Raw genomic sequence first — 21,811 nt, 5'->3', positions numbered from 1 at the left:
GCTTGGGACAGACAGCCACTGCTGGTTGACAGCTGTAACCTTAAATAGTTCCACACACCTCCAGTCCTTCCGTATAAAAGGAATCTGCGGGTGCACAAGCTAAGTGAAGAACCTTTGTGGTGTGAAGCGGATTTTTCCACGGAAAGCAAGCCCCAAAGACATCAAGTCCCAAGAGATTACCTGTGGGGGATTCCTCCACCGTTCTTTGGAAGTCTGTGCCCATCCAAAAGCAAACAAAAGCGTGCACATGTACACACACAGATACACACACACATGATATTCTTCCTTTGAGTCACCAATTCCAACCACATCTGGTTACCTGTAGATTAAGCCTGCTCTATGAAGGCATAACTCTCATTAGGGAAACTGATGATATTACGAGACAACACTATGGTCAGCAAATGACCCCCTCGCATTCCTTACTCACAAGGAAGTAGATCAGCTTGTTGGTTCTAGTCTAAATGACAGGCAAAGTTTGGATGATAATGCACACCTGTATCAACTACAAGTTAGCTAGGTATTATACCTACGACAGGGATTAAGCTTGGACTTTATTCATAGCTACTGAAAGGCCTGACCTGCCCGATTCATATGGTCCCCATGACTGAGGAGGAGGATCCTTTCATAGGAAATTTCCTGGAGTAGAAGGCGACAGGCATAGGGAAGGCAGCAGGCCCCCGATCCACAGTGAAGTGGAGCCAGCGTCACTCTACACAGCGGTGCCATCCATGCAAGTTACTGAACCTCTCCAGCTGCAGCTCTCTCATCTAAAATGGGGCTAAAGATAGCACCACCCATCTCATCCATGTGTCCTGAGGATGGCATGAGCTAATAATGTGTATAAAGGCCTCAGCATAGCGCCTGGCACCCTGCAAGCACCTAGAAATGAGCCTTCATCAGGTGAGTCTTCTCTAGCAAATCAGTCTCTCTAGCAGTTAATAGTCAACTCAAGAGACCTGAGTCTGAGCCTTTCACCTCTAAACCTCCCCAAGCCTCAGTCTCCTCATCTGTCAAGTGGGCACAACACAAATACCCCAGTGGGTCTTGTAGGCTTGAATGAATGATTTCATAAGTGCCTTGTCAGCCTACATGCATGCAAAGCACTGTCAGCCTGCTCCTGCCTCCCCAAATCAAATACGTATCAATGACAAACACTAACGTGAAAAATTAGAGGCAAAGTACAACTTCCAGCCACAGAAAAGAAGACCTAGATCAAAGCATCACCTGATAAATCCAAATACTTAAGCAGATGTCAGCGTCTTAGTGAGGACTTCAAAAGTGGGCACATCCCATGTTCCTACATGCACTTAATAGCTGGTGATACTTAAATTGGTTGAGTCACATTGCAAATGAAATTGAAACACACCAACTCATGGGTAGATATAGCTCTAAGCTCTGACACAGACCAAGTTGTCTCTATCCAATATGTCTTGGGAGTATGGAGAATAAATGGACTCTCTTTCTTTACAGAGTCTTAAAACTGGGGATGAGGATTATTCACGGGTGATTTTACTTTATTTTTCAGATGCTCTGTTTCATATCAATACCTGAAATTGCTTTGTAGTCACAATAGTCACACTGGATGCATTTCTTCACTAACAATATCCAGATGTGAAGAGTTTGGGGAAACCCAGGGATCCGCCCCATCCTGAGAGCAGCTGCTGTGCATGAGGCACCGCTCACCTTCTCATAGGGAATCTGCAGCAGCTCCAGCACCACGGCGTGCGCGCCCATGTTCCGGAGCAGACGCTGTTGCTGCTTCCTGCTCTTTCTCACTGAGGCACTCTCTTGAACACAGAGTTTGCTAAGCCGAATCAAAATCTAGTAGAATGAAAGAAATCAGTCTCAGAAAACTAGGAACTATAGCTGGAAAAAGATTGCAGAGGGTGGTGGTGGGCAGGGAGGCAAAGGGGATTATAATGCATTAAAAACGTAAAACAAAATTCCTTCGGTATGTGGCATTTCTGTTGATTCCATCAAGCCAAGTCCATAAGACTAAGGTCACGTCTTCCAGAATAAGCAGGGGATTATGGCTTCAACAACAAATGGGACAGTTTCAGAGATATCGCTTAAAATGGAATGACCTGGCATCATTGCCGAGACCCTGGGAAGAGTTTGTTCTGGGGTAAAACACACAAAGCTCCCAGCCTCCCAACTTTGAACCAGCGTACGCAAAGGTTTCTAAAAAACTACAGCTCTCAGTGGGGACACTGTGCCAGGCACTTAGATGACTCCCTGACAGTATTCTCAATTAGTCCTTCCTTCAATTGTAAAGCTTCAGAAATATGTGGTGCCTACAAAAGGTTGCACCTACAAAGGTGACGAAGCTGAGGACAAAAATATTAAGTAGAAGAGCTGGGTGTGGAGCCCAGATATGATGCCAAAACCCATGAGCTTAACCTCTGAGCTCTACTTTCTCCCTGTTAAACCACATGAAGAAAAAAGCTCAAATGTGTGTACCTTCAACTTGATTATCACAAACTAAAGCTCCTTAGAGAATTCATAAAGAAAGGAAAAATGGTGGTGGGGGAGGAGCTTACCTCTTTGACCACTCTGTAGTTGTAGCTGCTGGTGCTTTCATGCTTCTGTGGCTTGTTATTTCCCTCCTAGAAACCAAAGTGAACACAAGTGTGATCTGTACAACTCTTGGGCTACTGTCAGTTTGTTACAGTTAGCATCAACCTTTAGGAAAGAAAGGGAGTTCTATACTGTTTTACAGTACCCATGCTGGGCTTATGCCCCAGTCATCTACCTACTTGCTATGGGTTTCCTTAGGAAGGGAGAGTGGGCTGGGCCATGCCTAGAGAACAGGTCAATTCCCAAGTGGGTCTGTAAGGGAAACCTGGTGCTAATTCACTCAACATCGCAGTCTCTTCTACACGGTCCAAGGCTGCACAGGAGACAGAGCTAAACTTTGATTCGTAGCTTATTTCCTAGGCAAACAGCTGTGATCTTGGTGACTTAACAAGCAGATCTCTTGAAAATAAATCCTATCACATTTATACCTAAAACCAGAAGAGGATGCCCGCTAGTTTCGAGAAGCCCATCCATCCACTTTGGCAGCATAACTTGTGTTTCACTCACCTCCGTCTTCTTATGTTCATTTTCTCCAGATGCACCATCCATAGTCTCATCGGGGCCCTGCCCTTTGTACACCCAAAGCTCTGACTTTTCCACGATGGACCTCAGTTGATCCAAGTCTTGTTTGATCTGTTTGTAGTTGTCCACATCTTGGCTGGTAACCAGCAGTTGAACCTTAATGAACGCAATCCGTTAGGCGCACACAACAGCTTCTTGGACAGACAACACACACGTGGGTGACCCGAGCTACCTGTTTGAAGGCCTGGAGCACCTCCTGCCTCTGGCTGAAGTGCCGGAAGAGGAGCTGCAGGGCCCCTGACACCAGGGGTGGGTAGTCATGCATCGTCAAGTGGAGCAAGACCCGGAGAAAGGTTCTGCCGCCGTGGTCATCCAAGTCCAGCGGGGTGTTCTCCTCACTAAAGGAGCACAAGGTGGGGGAAAGGCCAAATGAATCACAAATGCCTCCTCTCACGCCCCTTGGGCCCAGATGCACCTAACCTAGTTACATTTCTAGCGCTGTGATCTCCAGACATGCAATTTCACTTTTCATTAGCTCCTTTAACAATACAGCCTTGCTTCATCTTCAACTATATTATGAGGTGAGGGGACAAGTAAGATGTCATATTAAAAGATAAGTCAAATTTTAAGCCAAAGTGACAAGACTAGCATTAGATTCTCAACATCTACATAGGGTGTTCTTCTGCTGGGCTTCGTCTGTGGTCTGAGAACTGCAAGAGGATGTGTTTCTCCTAAGTTATTAGTTTATGTATTTAGTTTTTAGAGATGAGGTCTTGCTATGTTGCCCAGGCTGAATTCAAACTCCTGTGCTCAAATGATCCTCCTGCCTTAGCATGCTGAGTAGCTGGGACTATAGGAATGCACTACCATGCCTGACTATATTTAAATATTAATAAGCATATCCTAGATCAAATGGCAGACTACTCCATAACTGAGCACTGCTAGTCAATTATTGGGTCTGCACCTATATTGGGTTTAGAGTCAAATGAATGACAAATGGTGGAACCTTCCTGGTTGCTGGCTAATAAGAAAAGCACAGAGAAGGCTTATAAATACTGTATTCATGCTATGTATTCCAAAAAGGTGTGAAGGTTTCAATGCTGTTCACCATGAGGAAAATGGCGGGAGAGCTGAGTGATCACACAGCACGTGGAACCTGTATTATGCTAAACTCACAATACCTTGTTTAAGTTTCAGAAAAACGTCTTATCATAGTACATAATGTTGCTAATTCAAATTTCACAGGTTTTATGTTAAGCATTGAGGTAGACTATTAACACTGGTGGGCCCCAACAGAGTATTCAAACCCTTATGTAGTCCCCTCCCACACTGACAATGAGCTTGGCCATGGGATTTGCTTGAACAATAAGATATTAGGAGATGCAATGCAAGCAGAGGCCCAGTTAGCACTTGCATACTGTTGGCTTGTCCTCTCAGAACATTTGCTTTTTGAGTCAGCCACCATGCTGTAAAGAAGCCCAAGCTATCCACATGGACAGAGAGAGAAAGAAGTCCTGGCCTCGCAGGCATCTCTGCTATAGTGCCAGAAATGTGAATAATCCAACTTGGAGGTGCCAGCCCCAGTTACCACCTCACTACAGTATGACAGACCCAACAGTGACCACCAGCAGAAGAACCATCCAACTTAATCAAACCACAGGGCTGTGAGAAGTATTAATAAAATGGTGGTTGTTTGAATCCTTAAGTTTTTTGGAGTAATATGTTATAAAGCAATAATCAAACCAAGTGTGCTAATTATAAGAACTACGTGCATATGGTGTTTATACCAAATTTTATACTTGGAGGTATAAGAGTTCCATAATTATAATAACGTCTTAAGTCAAAATTGACCAGTGCAGTTTTTTTTAAAGGGGTTCATACATTAATATTAGGAACAATGAAAGAACAGATTTTGCTTTCTTTGTTGCATAGCCTATAAGGAGCTCAGGGATAAAACTGTAGCCCAGCAGCAGCAGCAGGACATGATCTTACTAACTTCACTCTGTTTTGAGCCCCTCTCTCTTTCTATTCTTTCTTTTGATTGCATTTCCTCACTATGTAAAAATAATCTTGTAATGTAGGTATTTTGAGAAATCTCCTTAAATCCTTTCTGTCCTAGGTGGGACACACACACACACACACACACACACACACACACACACACACACACTCTCTCTCTCTCTCTCTCTCTCTCTCTCTCTCTCTCTCTCCTCCCAATCAAGCCAACGAAGTTAACTCTGACTTGAGTACTAACAGTTCCAAAGATAGCACCAAAACAACCTAAGCCCAGAGACTAAATATTTACTAACATAATAAAGGGAAGGCCTCTGAGAGCTCTGGAAGAGCAGCCTTCCCAACTGCAGAACCACCTACAGAACAGTAACTGAAAATATACTTTCCTTCCTCCAAAGATGCCTTCTGCTTGTTCTTCAATGTGTTCAAAGTCAAGAGCACCTGAAAAGTTAGAGCATATCACTTCAGATGCAGGAAGGTCTGCAAACATGCTGCTGGTGAACTCATCCATAAGTTTTGCAGGGTAAAGCTGTTGAGTTAACCCCAAATCTCCCAGAACATTATATTGCAAAGCTATGCAGAGTGACTAACCCAGATGACATTAACCACATATTCCACATTCCTGCCCCTTCCTCCCTCACTGCATGGTCCCCTGGTAAAGGACAGCAATGATCTCACTCATGGAAGCTTGGGCTTGGTAGATGGGATTATTTCTACTCCTACCCTCTCCCTTCACCACTAGTTCCTGGGCAGGGAAAAACTTCCAACATGAGTAAAAGCTGGTAGTGGACAAGAAGTCTCCTGGAGAGTTTTTTGTTACTGTTTTTATTTTGGTATTTTTGCAGGGGAGGTGGGTAACCACAATGCTGGAAACCTTAACTGTCTCATCACTAAGACACTCCCAGATGGAAGGAAACAAGATCCAACCCAGAAGGAATCTGGGCTCTATCCATTATTCACTTGCTCAAAAAGAGTAACTGCCAGGATGATGCCCTGGTGCAATAATCCTCAAAACCATTTTCACCCTTTTTCTAGAAGATACTGTTTGCTCTCCCCATTTTCCTTAGAGCCAGGTCCCATTCTATGGCTGAAATTCCATTCTGAATCACTAACCTGGTACATTACTTGGCCCTTCTTGGCTGCTGTTTCCGGAGGATGTTTCTGAAGTCTGGGAATTGCTTTCATCAAACTCTCGCTTAAATATACACAGGAGGCAGGAGATCCTATAATCCAACCTCACATTCAAAATAAACTAAAGATTCAAGTGGAAATGGAAACAGATTGGTTACATTAACATACCACCTTGACTCTGCCAAGCCACCACACACTGGTGGGGCCTGGTATCAGCTGCATCAATTACCTTAAGCACTAAGTGAGCCAAGTATTTGGCTTAGATTTCAACAGTCATTTTAACAACAGCAGACTTCCATGGGGCATATGAAGTCTGCCCATAGCATCTTAGCCTCTAGTGTAAACTTCAGCATCCTGGCAATTAATTTAACAATTGGAACACTAAATCACTCACTCCTGGCTCCATAAATGGAGTCTATAAAACAAGACTCCATTTCAGTAAGTATTGAATGTCAACTCTGGGCCTAACACTGAGAAGAGTGAAGTTGCCTGCTTTGGATTTAAGAGAATTAACACAAAAAAAATTTGTTTTTTACTACGGAAAATTAGCTTGGTTCCTATTTCCTGTTTCTGGTTGTTTTCCCTGGTTTGGGTACAAACCCTTGGACACCCTCTTCTTTTGCCTCCTGTATTCCCTCACCCTTTATTCCAACACAGGGTCACTTTTCCCAGGATTGCTGCTAGAACCAAAAAGAAAGATTGAGCAGCTGACATCATGTAGGGATCTCACTCATGTTCTTCCTTCCATTCTCCCCTTGTCTCTGCTTAGCCTCCCAGCAACCTTTCCCAGTCCAATGGCCATCACCTCTTCCAGAGGGAGAAAGGTCTCTGGCCTGCCTCCATGCTCTCAGTGTATGTGTCCTACAGACTGTTGGACATCCTATTTGCTATCTTCCCAGGGCCTCAAACTCAGTGTTTCACAAAAGTAACTGCGATGGTTAATTTTATATGCCAACTTGACTGGGTTCAAGGACACCTAATTAGCTTGTACAACTTTATTTCCGGGTACATCTATGAGGGGGTTTCCAGAATGGACTGGCATTTGAATCAGTGAGCTGAGTAAAGAAGATCCGCTCTCACCCAGTGTGAGTGGGCACCATCCAATCCACGGAGGGCCTGGATAGAGCAAACAGGTGGAGGAAGACCGAATCCACCTGTTCTGGAGCTGGGACACTCATCTTCTCCTGCCCATCAGAGCTCCAGGTTCTCTGGCTTTTGGCCTCAGACTGAGAGTTACACCTTCAGCTCCCCTGGTTCTCAGCCTTGGGACTCAGGCTGAATCACACCACTGGCTTTCCCGGGACACAGCTTGCTGTGGCAGACTGGGGGACTTCTCGGCCTCCGTAACTGCGTGAGGCCAATTCCCATAATAAACCCCCTCTTGTCTATCTGTATGTATCCTATTTGTTCTGTTTCTCTGGAGAGCCCTAACACACTAACACTGTCAGTCTTGCCTTCATCTACTTTCTGTCTGGGTTTCCTCAACCTCAGTCAGTTGCCTGATCATCAGCGCCTCCTTCCTGGACACACATCTAATCAGAGACTAAGTCCTGGTGGTTCTCCATTTACCGCTTCTCACAGAGTTCTCCCCTACTGCCGTTTCTCCCTGCTCAAGGCCTCATTATCTCCTGCCTGTTCCATTTACAGAACCAAATTCACCAAATCAGCCTCCTAACCACTTGTTCTTATGTTAACCTCCTGCTTGAAGACTTTCAAAGGCTCAACAGAGAATAAGCCTTAGCATTTTACACACCCAAAGCTCCGTGCAGTGTGGCTTGGTCCTCCTTTCCAACCTCACTTCTGACAACTTCCCCTCAGCACACTCTATGTCTCTGCTCAGCAAGAAATGCCCACTGACCTGCATCCCATGGTACTCGGCTTCAGGCTGCTCCATCTACCTGAGAACGGGCCCTTGTTTCTCCATGTACAAAGCCCATGCACCTGAAAGGCTCAGATGAAACCCTACCTCCTCCATCAACCCTTCTCTGATCTTTACCATGTGGAGTCACATGACCCCCACCCCCGGACCCCAGTCTCAGAAGAACTTTCTGGTGGTTTTATTTCCACATCCACACAGCTTCATCATACCTTATTCTCCCATCAGACTATAAACCCCTTATGGATGGAGCCCCTGTTCAAATCCTTTTTGCATTCCTCACAGTGCACATGGTAGGGAGTCAATAAGTACCCGTGGAAAGAATGACTCAATCGACCAATCCTTCTTAGGTCACCACGTGAGTGGACCTCAAGATGTGACCAAGTTTTGCACTGTGTCGTTTCTGATAAACGTCCAAGACACCACTTTGGAACACATGGGCCATGGCCTGCAAATTTTATATGTATATTTTGTCTCGACAAAAAAAATTGAAAATAAAATTAAAAATAAAATTTATTAAAAAATAAAGTGTTAAAAAAGGAATCTTTCTCTACTGTTGGTCAGGCATAAACTCAATAAGGTTTCTCCTTTACTTAAGCTGTCTTTATTGTCCTAATTACATGACTTTGAGACAATCCATTAAAACTTTCAAAGCATTGGTAAAGGATGATTTCAGACTAAAAAATAAAATCCCCAGATCTTAAACATTTATAAATTTCTACTACATCTGTTGGGGTTGAGATCAGGCAACATGGGATTAAAAAAAAGAAGGTGCTAACATAATTCTTTCCATTAAGGAGCAGATGATTTTGTTGATGAATAAAAGTTACCTACATGGCACAGAAAGAGGGAAGCGCAGGTTGTCGGGTGGGGTTCAAAGCTGTAGAGAGGCTTGGGAGGGTTTCATGCCTATGACCAAGCCTTCCCTATATACTAGATTCCACCCCCGCTTGCCTACAGAAGGACTTTGCTCTTACAATTATTCTCTCCCCAAACAGCAACAAGTTCTCCCTGTACACATGATCATTCCTATTCGCCATACAAGCTTGTTATAATCTACCCACTTAAAAAATATTACAACAAAAATAAACCTTGTCACCAACAATCGCTCTCTGCCCATGTCCCCACTTCTCTGTGCATCCTTACAGGCAATCTGTCCAAGAAGCTATATATATTTACTCCCCGACTTGATCTTCTCCCATTCCCTCTTGAACCCCACCTGTTCCCAAATGTGCCCTCCTCACCATGGGGTCTTTGCGTTTGCTGTTCCCTCTGCCTCAGATACCCTTTCCCAAGATATCTGTGTGGCTATCTCCTCACTTCATTCAGGTGTGTAATCACGTCACTGTACTGGAGAGGCCTTCTCTGATAACCTCACCAAACACAATATCCCCAGCCCCCTGTCCTCAGTGTCTCCAAACCATCCTGACCCTCCTTTACTTTTTAACATCTCTTAGCACTTATTCTTAATACATGCCCATGCCCCTCTGTCAAAATATAAGTTCTAGAGAAGCAGGAATTTCATCATTTTTTTCACTGCTGGACCCTCCCAGTGCTTAAGGGGACTTGGCACAGAGTTGGTCTCAATAAATATTTGTTGACTGAATGAAAAAGGGAAGAAGGGAGGAAGGCTTTGCAAAGTTGATGGAACCCTGAACCTAGTTATGATCAATAAGCAGAGATGCAGCTACATGGAGACACAGAGGTAAGTGAATTCTAGGCAGAGGGTTGGCATGGAGGCCAATGATCATGGAAAGCTAAGATAACAATGGCAAGTCTTGACATGGCTGGAGGGACATGGCCATGTTGAGAGGGTAGGAGAAAGCAGTAAAGGGATTAAGAGGAGCCAGCTCATAAATGACATGGAGGGATGAGCTAAGGATTTGCCCCCATTTTATTCCCAGAAAGCCTTGGGCTCCATCAGAACAGAGGGACTGGATCTGAATGGCGCCCCTGTGACATACCCTCCCTACCCCAGCTCCAGCTAGTGGATACCTGGAGTATCTCAATGATCTTCAGCTTGGTGTCCATGACCATGATGTCCTCCTTCTCAGGCTCTGCCTGCTTCACATTGCCTTCAGGGGCAGCAGCCATGGGAGTCATGGGCAAAAAGCCTCCTCCCCGGAGCACCACCTGGGTCATCAGCTCCCCCACGCCATGAATAGATCTCATCACGTTACTGCCTAGGAAAGGCCAGGAGAGACCACGGTCACAATGTCTCTAGAGAATGCTCGGAGGCATATGTCAAGGGGCAGGGGCTCTTTGAGACAAATTATTTAACATATCCCTATTCCAACACAATCTCAGGACCCTGGAAACCCGGAAAGGTAAATGCACATCAAAAATCTGGGCTTCTGAGAGCAACAGAAAGATCATGGGCTTCAAAATCCCCAGAGGGGCATTTCTGTGCACTAACTTGCTCATCAAATTTTATTTTTTTTAATTTTCTTTAGAGACAGGATCTTGCTCTATCACCTAGGCTGGAGTGCAGTGACACAATGATGGTTCCCTGTGGCCTCAAACTTCTGGGCTCAAGCAATCTTCCTGCCTCAATGTCTCAAGTAGCTAGGACTATAGGCATGCATCACCACACCCAGCTAATTTTTTTTTTTTTTTTTTTTTTTTTTGGTAGAGATAGGTTCTCTCTATATTGCCCAGCCTGGTCTCGAACTCCTGGCCTCAAGCAATCCTCCTGCTGCAGCCTCCCAAAATGCTAGTATTAAAGGTATGAATCACTACGCCCTGCCCAAATTTTACTGATCATCAACTATGTGCTTGTTATGAGCACAGAACTAGGTACATAAAGTTAACAAGGTACAAATCCTGATGCTGCCTGACCTTAGCTGCATCATATTACCTCTAAGCCTCAGTCTCCTCATCTACAAAATGGAAATAAAGGAGCTCAACAAAAGAACTAAATGGTATAATGCAACATGACTCAGCACAAGACCTAGCAAATAGAGATAAGTCAATGTATTTCTTTCTGTTCTAGCTTCAGAAGACCAGTTAACAATAATTGATACATGATACCAATATCTGCCTACTCTGACCCTAAAACGAGGAAGAAACAAACATGCAAAGGCAGACTGTCCTTCTCACAAAGTGGAAATAGCTACCAAGATAGAAGCCTGGATTTTCTTACATCCTAAACAAATATTATTATCAAGGGTCTCACGAATGTCAAGAACAATGATAGGACATGTATTTGTTATATAAACATTCAAAGTGTTAAGTAACTTTCAAATTGTTCAACAAAATATACACACGACTCATACATAAATACATAAATACAAAATAAAATACACATAAATACACATAAATACAAAATAAAATTCAGCAAAACGTGAATAACTGTTGACTCAAAGTCATGGGTACGTGGGACTCCATCGTACTGTTCTTTCCGCTTTTTTTTTACACAGTATTTGAAAATGTTCACGATGAAAAGTTGGGAAGGAATGAACAAAGAAAGGATGTGGCATCACATATAGGGTATGACATGAGCATAACAGGAAAGGCTGGAGGGCATCTCTCAGATGTATGGGCACCCTCAGATACTCACTCTTCAGCTTCTCCACATCATTGTTACCTTTATTCTCTTCTCCTTTCGCCATCTTGCTAATGGGGAAGATTGTTGTCACATGTACACAGTCCAATATGGCCAGAAGGATCTTAGTTAATCGTAGAAGGTCAGAGAAGTTGTAGAAACCAAAGTATATGAGATTCCTAGCTAAATTTACAACCTATTGTATTAAAATAAAAGAAGAAGACGGTATTACATAAACTGCATCCCCTTCAATTCCATTTGATGTTGACCAGTTTAGAAATGACAGACTTGGACCTTCCTTATGGTAAGAGAAGGCATGTATTTTCCTTGCACTTTCTGATAAATTTTCATTTTGTTTCATAAGGAGGAAAAATAAGAAATGGAAAGCTACTGATCTGCTCTGATGACTAATTAAAAAAAAAAAAAAGACCTCATCATTTGCTCTACACAGCTTCCCAAGGATAATATTAACACCAGGCAAGCAGAGTTATTCCCAACAAGGACACAGATAATAACACTCTGCAATCCTCAGCAATACAGCTCTTAAAAGGCAAAAGCAGTCTCAGAAACGTTGTTAACTCAGAAGTAACAAGGATTTATGTTCTGCAAATGATTAATCTATGGCAGATTGCAAGCAGTGTTTCTCTCTTGTCAGTTTTAACGCAAAGTGATGTTCTATCATTTTATGTGGTTCAAGTCACCTTGTATATTTCTTTTAAGCCCATAACTACTATTAAGCCATGTGACTGGTATCCGTTTTATTTTATTCTGGAACAAAACCAAGCTGAATTCCTTTCCATTACAAAACCAGAGCATCATGACCAAAATCACAACCTACTCACATATTTTCTATTTGCCCCATAGAAAAATGACCACTGAGAGGCAGATAATACACATAGAAGATTTCATCATGAGTTACCTCAAACGTAAGCTTATTCTTCTCCTTATCAGAGAAAGGGAACCTCTGACAAACCACATCTCTTAAATACTCCTCCACAAACTCCATGGTCTGAGCAAATCTCTCCTTAATTTCATCTTTGGAAGCTCCACTACTATCATAGCTGAAAAGAAAGGAGAAAGAAAGGAAACAAAATTTCAGGTTATTCCCAGAGAGGCCTTCCTGGGTCACTCAGCTTCAAAAGTCAACATCCCCTAACCCTTGGTATCCCTTGACCCTACCTTATTTTTTCCCTCCTTAGCATATATCACCAACTATATATTTGAGTCGTTTATCTTGCCTATTGTCTGTCTTCCACCAACTAGCATAGAGATTGCTTTCTAGTTTGTTCACTGATATATTTCTTGAGCTTGGCACATAGTACACACTTAAATATTTGCAGAATGAAAGAGGAGATAAATGAGATATAAAAAATACAATCGGGGCCGGGCGCGGTGGCTCACGCCTGTAATCCCAGCACTTTGGGAGGCCGAGGCGGGCGGATCACAAGGTCAGGAGATCGAGACCATCCTGGCTAACACGGTGAAACCCCGTCTCTACTAAAAATACAAAGAATTAGCCGGGCGTGGTGGTGGGCGCCTGTAAGTCCCAGCTACTTGGGAGGCTGAGGCAGGAGAATGGCGGGAACCCGGGAGGCGGAGCTTGCAGTGAGCCGAGATTGCGCCACTGCGGTTCAGCCTGGGAAACAGAGTGAGACTCCATCTCAAAAAAACAAACAAACAAAAAAAACCCAAAAACATAATCATGCCATCTTTCACATTCTTGAGGAAAAAAATATTTGCCATCCACTTAATTTTATTTTAAGCTTAAAGAAAAAACCAACACTTCATCTTTCTTCTAAGATTTAATGAGACCACATGGGGCTATCTACTGCCGCACAGAATAATGTAAAGTGAGGTTTTCAGGTGCCAGGCTCACTCGTCAATGGCGATCTCCGAGGGAATCTCCGACCAGAGGCGGGCATATTTCACGGGGGTGACTTGTTCCTGGGGATCTCGGTCCACATGCATGTGAAGCATGAGGCGGCAGAAGGACGCCCTGAGGTCATAGGGCAGGTTCTCGTCAGACATGCAGCGGAGAATGAGATCGACATCCAGCTGGCCTGAGATTTCGTTGATGGCCAGGTATTGGCGGTCCAGACACATCCTCGCAAAGAGGTTCAGCTGATATCTAGAGCAAGGAACAAGGGCACACAGCTCACGCTCCAGAAATCATTTAGGATGAATGAAGGGTCGTCTGGGCAGCCCTGACTGTCATGGGAGTGACATTTGGCCAACTAAACTCATACATCAACACCCCTAAATTGCTCTTGTATACCAGGATTTTGGCTTTGGTACCAAGCAGATAAAAGAACTATTCAAGCTGTGCAGTAGAGTGTGGGTTGACAGCCGACAGGAACACATGTCTATCCAGCTGTGTTGGAGCAATTATGTGACGACCTAATTCCACTAGGTCCTTAATGTTTACTTTTTAAAATAAATGGGGGGAATGCTAAGGCCTAAGATGGTTGTCTATTTCTATCCCTTCAGCTGTGTTTTATACAGTAAAGACCATGTAGGAAATGTTCAAGATATCACACATATTCAGCCTAATTAGAAATTTTATAACATTTTAAAGATCTTATATCATGTAAGTCACTCTAATTCCTACACATGTAAAAAAACATTTCATTTACAAAAGTAGGAGACTCCTCACTTTTCATCTTCATCCAATTGCAAGTGAATGTTGTTAACTGGAACCTGACCAATTAAGGCACTCTTTCTCATTCACTTGGGAGAAGATTCATCAAACACTGAAAGAGTAAACACACTTGAAATGTGAAATAACGAGAAAGCCACAGGCTTTCAAAATACTGCCTTCTGAATTAAAAACTCTATGTATTTCTAATAATCATGATTTGAAGACATTCTCAGCCTCATTAGATGTCGGGGAAATGCAAGTGTAGACATGAGTCTATTTCACACTTATAAAATTACCAAAAATTAAAAAGCATCATGATATTCAAGGTTAACAAAGACATGAAGAAACAAAGCTTGTCGTCTACAACTGGTGGGTGTGTACACTGAAACATCCAATTTAGAATTGCTTAGTAAAGCTTAAAATATGAATATCCTCCAAGCCCACCTCCCAGTGTGGAATGGAAATTCATACATATACTCAGAAAATTTTGAATGAAGATGTTTCCTGACATGAAGAACTACAGCATGTGATCAAATATCAAACAGTGATGAAAATGTGATAAATCAATAAAACAGAATATCATCCAACAGTCCAAATTACAGAAATGGATTAATCTCTATAACGCAGATATATTCAATACGGCTTCAGTACCCGTATTGAATAAATAAGGCAAGTTTTAGAATGGTATTTGGAGTACAGTCCCATTTATATAAAATTTTAAGTAGAGATAAAATACTACATATGATTTACAGATGCATACAAATGCAGCACACAGAGAATGTGGATAGGATGCATACATCACAGGTGAATGAAAGAACAGAATACAGGAGGCAAGAAAAGGCATTTTATCTGCAGTTTTATTTATTTTATTAAAAAATAATAAAAGCCTTGCTTTATCTTCCCTTTCCTTTTCTTTTAAAAGTATTAATTGGTTCACTTCCTTTCTTTCTTCCCCTTCCCTTCCCTTCAGGTGGCAGGACTGGCAGGTCTTACAGCTGGAGCCAAGGAGACACTGGGGACCGAGGAGGTGGGCGGCAGAGGTGAGACAGGTACACACAGGGAAACGGGCAGACGGGTAAACATACAGGGAATCGTGGCAGCTGGAGGGAGTGATGAAATGGAAAAGATGAAGGCTAGAATAAATCCCATGGTGTTGGAATGGAATTGGAAGTATTAGTGTAAGTACATGATTTTTATTATATATTTGTGTAGTTATAGAAAGATACATGGATGAATGTGTAGATATATGTGTATACACACACACACATCTTCTGGCTCTGTCTATAAACATTTGGTGAGATTGGCACTATCACCTTTATTTTGCAGATAAAGAAATTAGAGCATAAAATCAAACTTGGCCAATGTCAAAAAACTGGTAAGCGGAGAGGTCGGGATTTGACCCCACAGCCTGCCTCTTACGTACCTACCACCATATCTATGGGCCATGCTGCTTAAGGATAAACTATCACCAGGGACTGATGCAAGCACTCATCCTTTTTGGGAACCAGCCACATCCAGATGTCAATTAACTGAAATCTTACACTCTAAACTCCTAAAACACACATCTGGCTTTTTTCTAGACAATCTTACAGGATGACACCTTGTGATTCCTTGAAGTAATCAACAAACGAGCAACAAATTCCTAAGTGCCACTGTTTTGGGGCACCCCAATCTGAGCCCCACACGTGTCCCACGCACCTGTAGTAGCTGAGAACGTCTCGGTCCTCCTTCTGCCCTTCTTTAGCATCCTGAGCCAATTCCCTCACGCTCTTGCTGCGAATCTCCTTGTTGCTGTCCCTCCAAAACAGCCACACTTCTTCCTCGTCTTCTCCTGCCTCCAGGGCATTCTCTCCAGTGGAAGAAACACCTTCAAATTCAAAACGAGAAAGAACCAACCTAGAAAACAAGAGGAGGAGGGAAAAGTTACTATTTTTAAAAATACTTTGAGATCTAGCTTGACTTTCAGCATAAAGACACATGGAAAGACACTCTTTGTTTTGTATTTCCCCCAAGGGCAGAGCCGCAGAGAGCCTGACATTAACATCTTCATATACTGTAACCCAGTGGTTCTCGACTATGGTGCTGCTGCCCCCAGTGGACACTAGGCAATGTCTCTGGACAGGTTTTTGGTTGTCACAACCGAAATGGAGAGGTGCTACTGGCATCTATGTGGGTAGGGGCCAGGGATGCTGCTGAACATTTTACAGTGCCTAGGACAGCCCCACAACAAAGAATTACCGAGCCCGAAATGTGAAAATACCTAAACTGAAAAACCCTGCATTAGCCCAAGCCCAAAACTGACTTACACATGTGAATCAATGAAGTATCACTAGCTCAGGACGTAATTTAGTATTTTTTTTAATGCTGTCCATATTACCGGCGCTGTACTTCTCAGGAAAACTGCTCCTTTGCCAAAAATGAATTACTACTGGTAACAAAAATTCTGCAGACCAATAAACATGTTCTGAACAGTAATAATTTAAAACTCCTCCCAACACTGACTTAATCTTAACACTGAATATTCATTATGTCATTTGAAATTTTAAATTGATGGTCACACTTACAAAGAGTTTTAAACTCTTGAAATGTAGCTGTATAAAATGCTCCCCGGTGAGTTTACATGACTTTTAAACGTGTATGCAAAATAAGTGACACCACTATGCAGAGGAGGCGACACCAAAATCAAATTCGGGAATTCTCCTAATCAAGACTTTTCCAATAAGAAGATCAAATGCCAGCCACACTGACTTTAGATCAACTCAAAAAATGATAGGGCTAGGTTTTATTCCTCATGAGCACCAACACTGAATGAACCCCATGTTTTCCACCTAAACCCTGGCTCCCCACTCACTTGGTCTCAATCAAGATGTCAGCGTTGGTGGGGTTCAGCACAGCTTTACATATCAGCTCCTGGGTCACTGGAATTGATTTGTTCATGGAGACACAGAGGTCGGACAGGTAATCTAAGAATCTAAACAGAAACAGAAACAAAACATTTTCTGTAGATAGAGCAGAGGTTAGGCTCCTGGACCCCAATTCTTCCTTAAGTGCAGAGGTCCAACATACCTTTACCAAGACATGTCAGCAGCATTCTAGGTCTTGATGCCAATGTTTATGGCATCACCAGAAAGCCACATGCCAGAAAGAAGGAAGAGGAAACAAGAAGGAAAGACAGTAGTGGCTGTGGTCAAGGAAGAGGTGATGAGGCAAAGATGACAAGAAGGAACAAGACAAGAAAGCAGCTCACATAAGGAAGGTGTGGTGGAGACACAGGGGAACCACAGTGGTGAGAGGCAATGCTCTGATGTTTGGCTACGTGTGTTGGAAGCCCAGTTAGGATCTTATTAGCGGAGTTCTGCTATGGAGTGTTCATTTGGGGAAATTACTAATTTCACTGTGCTTTAGTTGATGCTTGTCTGCAGAAAAGGATAATGTGTCACTTCTGAGGGCTGTCCTGAGGATTAAATGAGATAATTAACGGAAGTGCTTCCATTGCTCGCTACCTGGGCCCTTGAGCAGGCTCCAGAAAATGCGGGTTATTTTCAAGGGTGGTAGTAGGTGTTTTTACAGCAACTGTGTCCGCGCTCCATTGTAATCATTTGTGACACCCACATTGTAAATTGCTTCCCGCTTCAACTGAAAATGTGGGTCTTAATTAGAAGGATAAGAGAAGGGGAAAGAAATGGGGAGAGGGTGTACGAAAGAGAAGCAGATCTGTGTGAATGAGATACAATCAATAGAATTCACTAATCTATAATAAAAACGCTCAACCAACAACTGAACTTGCAAGACTCTTACTGATTATACTGAGGGAGGGGAGTGTTTAACTGATAAGCAAGAGGTGCTAAAGAGTGAATGAGGCCGAGCGCGGTGGCTCACGCCTGTAATCCCAGCACTTTGGGAGGCAAAGGCGGACAGATCACGAGGTCAGGAGTTCAAGACCAGCCTGGCCAATATGGTGAAACCCCGTCTCTACTAAAAACACAAAAATTAGCTGGGTGTGGTGGCACGTGCCTGTAGTCGCAGCTACTGGGGAGCCTGAGGCAGAACAATTGCTTGAACCCGGGAGGCGGAGGTTGCAGTGAGCTGAGATCTCGCCACTGCCCTCCAGCCTGGGTGACAGAGCGAGACTCCATCTTAAAAAAAAAAAGAAAGAGGGAATGAAAAGAGTGAGATCCAGTCATTTGCAACAACATGGATGGAACTGGAGGAGGCCATAATGCTAAGGGAAATAAGCCAAGCACAGAAAGACAAACATCGCATCTTCTCACTTATTCGTGGGATCTAAAAATCAAAACAATTGAACTCATGGACACAGAGTAGAAGGATGGTTACCAGAGGCTGGGAAAGATAGTGGGAGGGCAGAGGGGAGGTGGGGATGGTTAACAGGTAAAAAAAAAAAAAAAGTAGTTAGAAAGAACGAATAAGACCTACTGTTTGTAGGTAAATTGGGTAATTACAGAATGAATAAGACCTACTGTTTGTAGGTAAATGGGGTAATTACAGTCAATAATTTAATTGTACATTTTAAAATAACTAAAAGAATAGAACTGAATTCTTTGTAACACAAAAAATAAATGTTTGAGGGGATGGATACCCCATTCTCTACAATGTGATTATTACACATTGCATGCCTATATCAAAACATCTCATGTACCCCATAAATATATACACCTACTACATACCCACAAAAATTAAAAATTAAAATTAAGAACATTTTTTAAAAAGTGAATGAGTGGCCAATTGTCATTTCCTCTGCATCCACTAAGTGCCATGCACGTCACCTGCGTTTATTCTCATTTAATTTTCATAACTACCCATTTAGCAGATGAGGAAATTAAAGTTCAGGAAAGAACCCAAGCTCACCCAGGTGGGACACACTGGAGCTAGGAATGCACCCCCAGGTCTCATTTTAACACCAAGTTCTTGCCACGACTCATCAAAAAGCCTCTCCAGACCTAACTAATCAAAACTTGTCACTAGCAGCACAAGGAAACGTAGTAAAAAGCACCAGCTAAGTCCCTGCATCTTACAGGCACAGACACCATCCTGCATTGACCCCACTCCCGCCTCACCTGGGCTCCCTGTTCTTTCGCACCAGGCTGACAAATGTGTCAATCTCTGCCGCGGTAATGTGTTTTTCCAGGAGTTTCCGATTATTGTGGAGCAGGGCAGTGATAGTGTCTTCAGCCAACACATCATAGCCAATCTGCTTCTGCATGAAGCCAAACTGCTTGGCTATATACTCCTTTATAAGGAGAGAAAAGAGACGTCAGTAGGAAGGATAAATGACAATATGGTTAAGCGTAGAATAAAGAAAGCAGCAATGTTTCCTGATGAGAACTACTGCCCCTAAGATACATTACAGTATAAGGGAGGGTCTTTCTACAACTTTCTAACCTAGGGCAACAGCTGCAAACTCCTTCACATCCTTTATTTTTCTAAGCCTGCCACACAAATGTAATTAAGCAAAATAGCCTGTATTTACATGTGGATATTAAGTGCACAGTATACATTTTAATCTAGTGATTTATTTTTCAAAAAGGTCCAAAGCTGGTTTTCAGCTCTAAACGTATTCCTAATTCAAGAGGACTTAACTGTGCCCCCAGTGATCTGTGCTGCTAAATAAACACAGATAAAGCCTACCTGGATATCTGGAACAATGTTACCCTGTTTCATTTCCTTTATTTGTGGTAAAAATACTTTCTTAAAGTCGATGAGTAGCATAAGAAGGTCAGGAATAAATACCTAAGAAAATCCATCATATGCATGGAACTCATGAATACATCTCTGGTTTCTCTCTTTTGGGATCAGATATCACATTCCATAGAAATATTTGTGAACTCAAGGAAATCTCTTACAAATACGTGTTTGTTTCTGTTCAAAGATGCTTCCCTGGCCAAGATAGACTGCTTGCTCAAAATTCAAGTGGCCCTTGAAACTTGCTTTAATTTTTTTCCCATTAATTCCTAAATCCCGGAAACTATTTAGGATTAACATAATGAAAACAGGCCATGTTTTTCCGCCTGTATTCTATAAGGAGGCATTGTGTAGGAACTTATCACCTGCCAACTGGTAAAGGATCCGAAAACAACTAAGCAAAGATGTCTAATCCAGCAATTCCAAGAGTAACTAGTTTGTTTCCTCATGTACAAGCAAAGTGTCTTGACACACCCCACAGACCCAGATGTATCCTCATCTGAAGATGGGAGAGAGGAACAGAATAAAATCTCTCTGGCTATTGGATTACAGTATCAACGCACTGAAGGTGGATTTAAAGCAATCACAGCTTGATACACTTCAAAAAAAGCACTATTCAAGATCAACACTATCTTTATGATGACATGACAAAAACCTTTAATTACAAAGAAAAAACTCTAAAAGTCCAGTATAGTGGCAGTCAAAACCTTAAAAACAAAAGCCTTTTGCCCCAAAAGGCAGGGATAGTTCACATAAAGTGGTAAGAGTCAAGGTTATGATAAGCATCATTTTGTATGCCTATGGTACTCCATGTGGCACAAATTTTCTAAACCTCAGCACTACTGGCATTTTAGGCAGGATAATTCTTTGTTGTGTGGGGATGTCCTTGGCACTGCTGGGTGTTTGAGAGCATCCCTAGCCTCCCCTCACCAGATGCCAGTAGCACCATGAAGTTATAAAACTCAAAAGAGTCTCCAGATGTTGCCAAATATTCTTTGGGGGACAAAATTACCCCCAGTTAAGAACCAATGATGTAGCAATATAGTTCTCAGATTTTCTTAGAATCTGAAGGTTGTTTGGAGCTCCTAGGACATTTATTTCATAGGAGACTATACATTGTGTGTGTATATAAATACACATATACTATGTATAATATGCAAAATATAACTATGTATAAGATATATCTACAGACAATGACTTAGAATGTCATGAAACATGAATCAGAAACAAAATAAAGATCATGTTTCTAGAAAGAGATGGAGGATTTTAAAGGTGGCAGGAAGAAAAGACTCCACTGTATCTTTAATATAAACACATGGCATCATTTCACCCCTAAGCCCTAAGGGAATACGTCATAAAAAATTCTATAAATGTAAAACCAACTCCAAAACCAGAAATCTCATAGAAAGATGTCTGCAGAAGAGAATTCTCCCGTACGTTTCTTAACAATTAGGTAATAATATTCTTCCTGGGCTTATGTTTCCTTCCCAAGAGCAAGCTCAACACTGAACTATTCTCTCTCCACTCTATAAATAGACATGTGACACTAAAAACTCAGGAGGAAAGTTCACAAACTTCAGGGAGGAAACTGACAACCACATCCCACCAATGCTTCATCCAAACCTGGTTCTTCCTGTAGTCTTGCTGCGAGTGTCTCAGCACCCTGTAGCAGAGCCGGCAGATGTGTCTGAAAGGAGCGTGCCGCTGGTCCCCGAGCTCTTCCAGCCGAAGCATTGGGCCATCACCGCAGTCTGTGAATGGGGCTTGTAACAGCTTGAAGATCTGTTTGTGAAAATGAAAAGCAAAAATG

The 21,811-nt window shown here is 42.5% G+C and overlaps 1 protein-coding gene across 1 annotated transcript in view; it reads right to left on the bottom strand.

Moving 5' to 3' along the window:
* ITPR1 (inositol 1,4,5-trisphosphate receptor type 1) overlaps nucleotides 1–21,811 on the bottom strand; it is a 354,044-nt gene that overhangs the window by 160,598 nt on the left and 171,635 nt on the right. Inside the window, exons 17-30 of the mRNA XM_054680363.2 lie at nucleotides 21,625–21,783; nucleotides 19,377–19,549; nucleotides 17,153–17,272; nucleotides 16,000–16,197; nucleotides 13,540–13,791; nucleotides 12,583–12,724; nucleotides 11,679–11,859; nucleotides 10,115–10,302; nucleotides 6,226–6,364; nucleotides 5,495–5,553; nucleotides 3,332–3,493; nucleotides 3,085–3,255; nucleotides 2,541–2,606; nucleotides 1,684–1,821 (exon numbers count right to left, since the gene is read on the bottom strand). Of these exons, the coding sequence (XP_054536338.1) occupies nucleotides 1,684–1,821; nucleotides 2,541–2,606; nucleotides 3,085–3,255; nucleotides 3,332–3,493; nucleotides 5,495–5,553; nucleotides 6,226–6,364; nucleotides 10,115–10,302; nucleotides 11,679–11,859; nucleotides 12,583–12,724; nucleotides 13,540–13,791; nucleotides 16,000–16,197; nucleotides 17,153–17,272; nucleotides 19,377–19,549; nucleotides 21,625–21,783 (2,148 nt within the window). The remainder of the gene's footprint in view (nucleotides 1–1,683; nucleotides 1,822–2,540; nucleotides 2,607–3,084; nucleotides 3,256–3,331; nucleotides 3,494–5,494; nucleotides 5,554–6,225; nucleotides 6,365–10,114; nucleotides 10,303–11,678; nucleotides 11,860–12,582; nucleotides 12,725–13,539; nucleotides 13,792–15,999; nucleotides 16,198–17,152; nucleotides 17,273–19,376; nucleotides 19,550–21,624; nucleotides 21,784–21,811) is intronic.

This window comes from Pan troglodytes, chromosome 2, assembly GCF_028858775.2.
Source record: "Pan troglodytes isolate AG18354 chromosome 2, NHGRI_mPanTro3-v2.0_pri, whole genome shotgun sequence".
Classification (NCBI taxonomy): domain Eukaryota; kingdom Metazoa; phylum Chordata; class Mammalia; order Primates; family Hominidae; genus Pan; species Pan troglodytes.
This window is presented reverse-complemented; position numbering and strand designations above follow the sequence as displayed.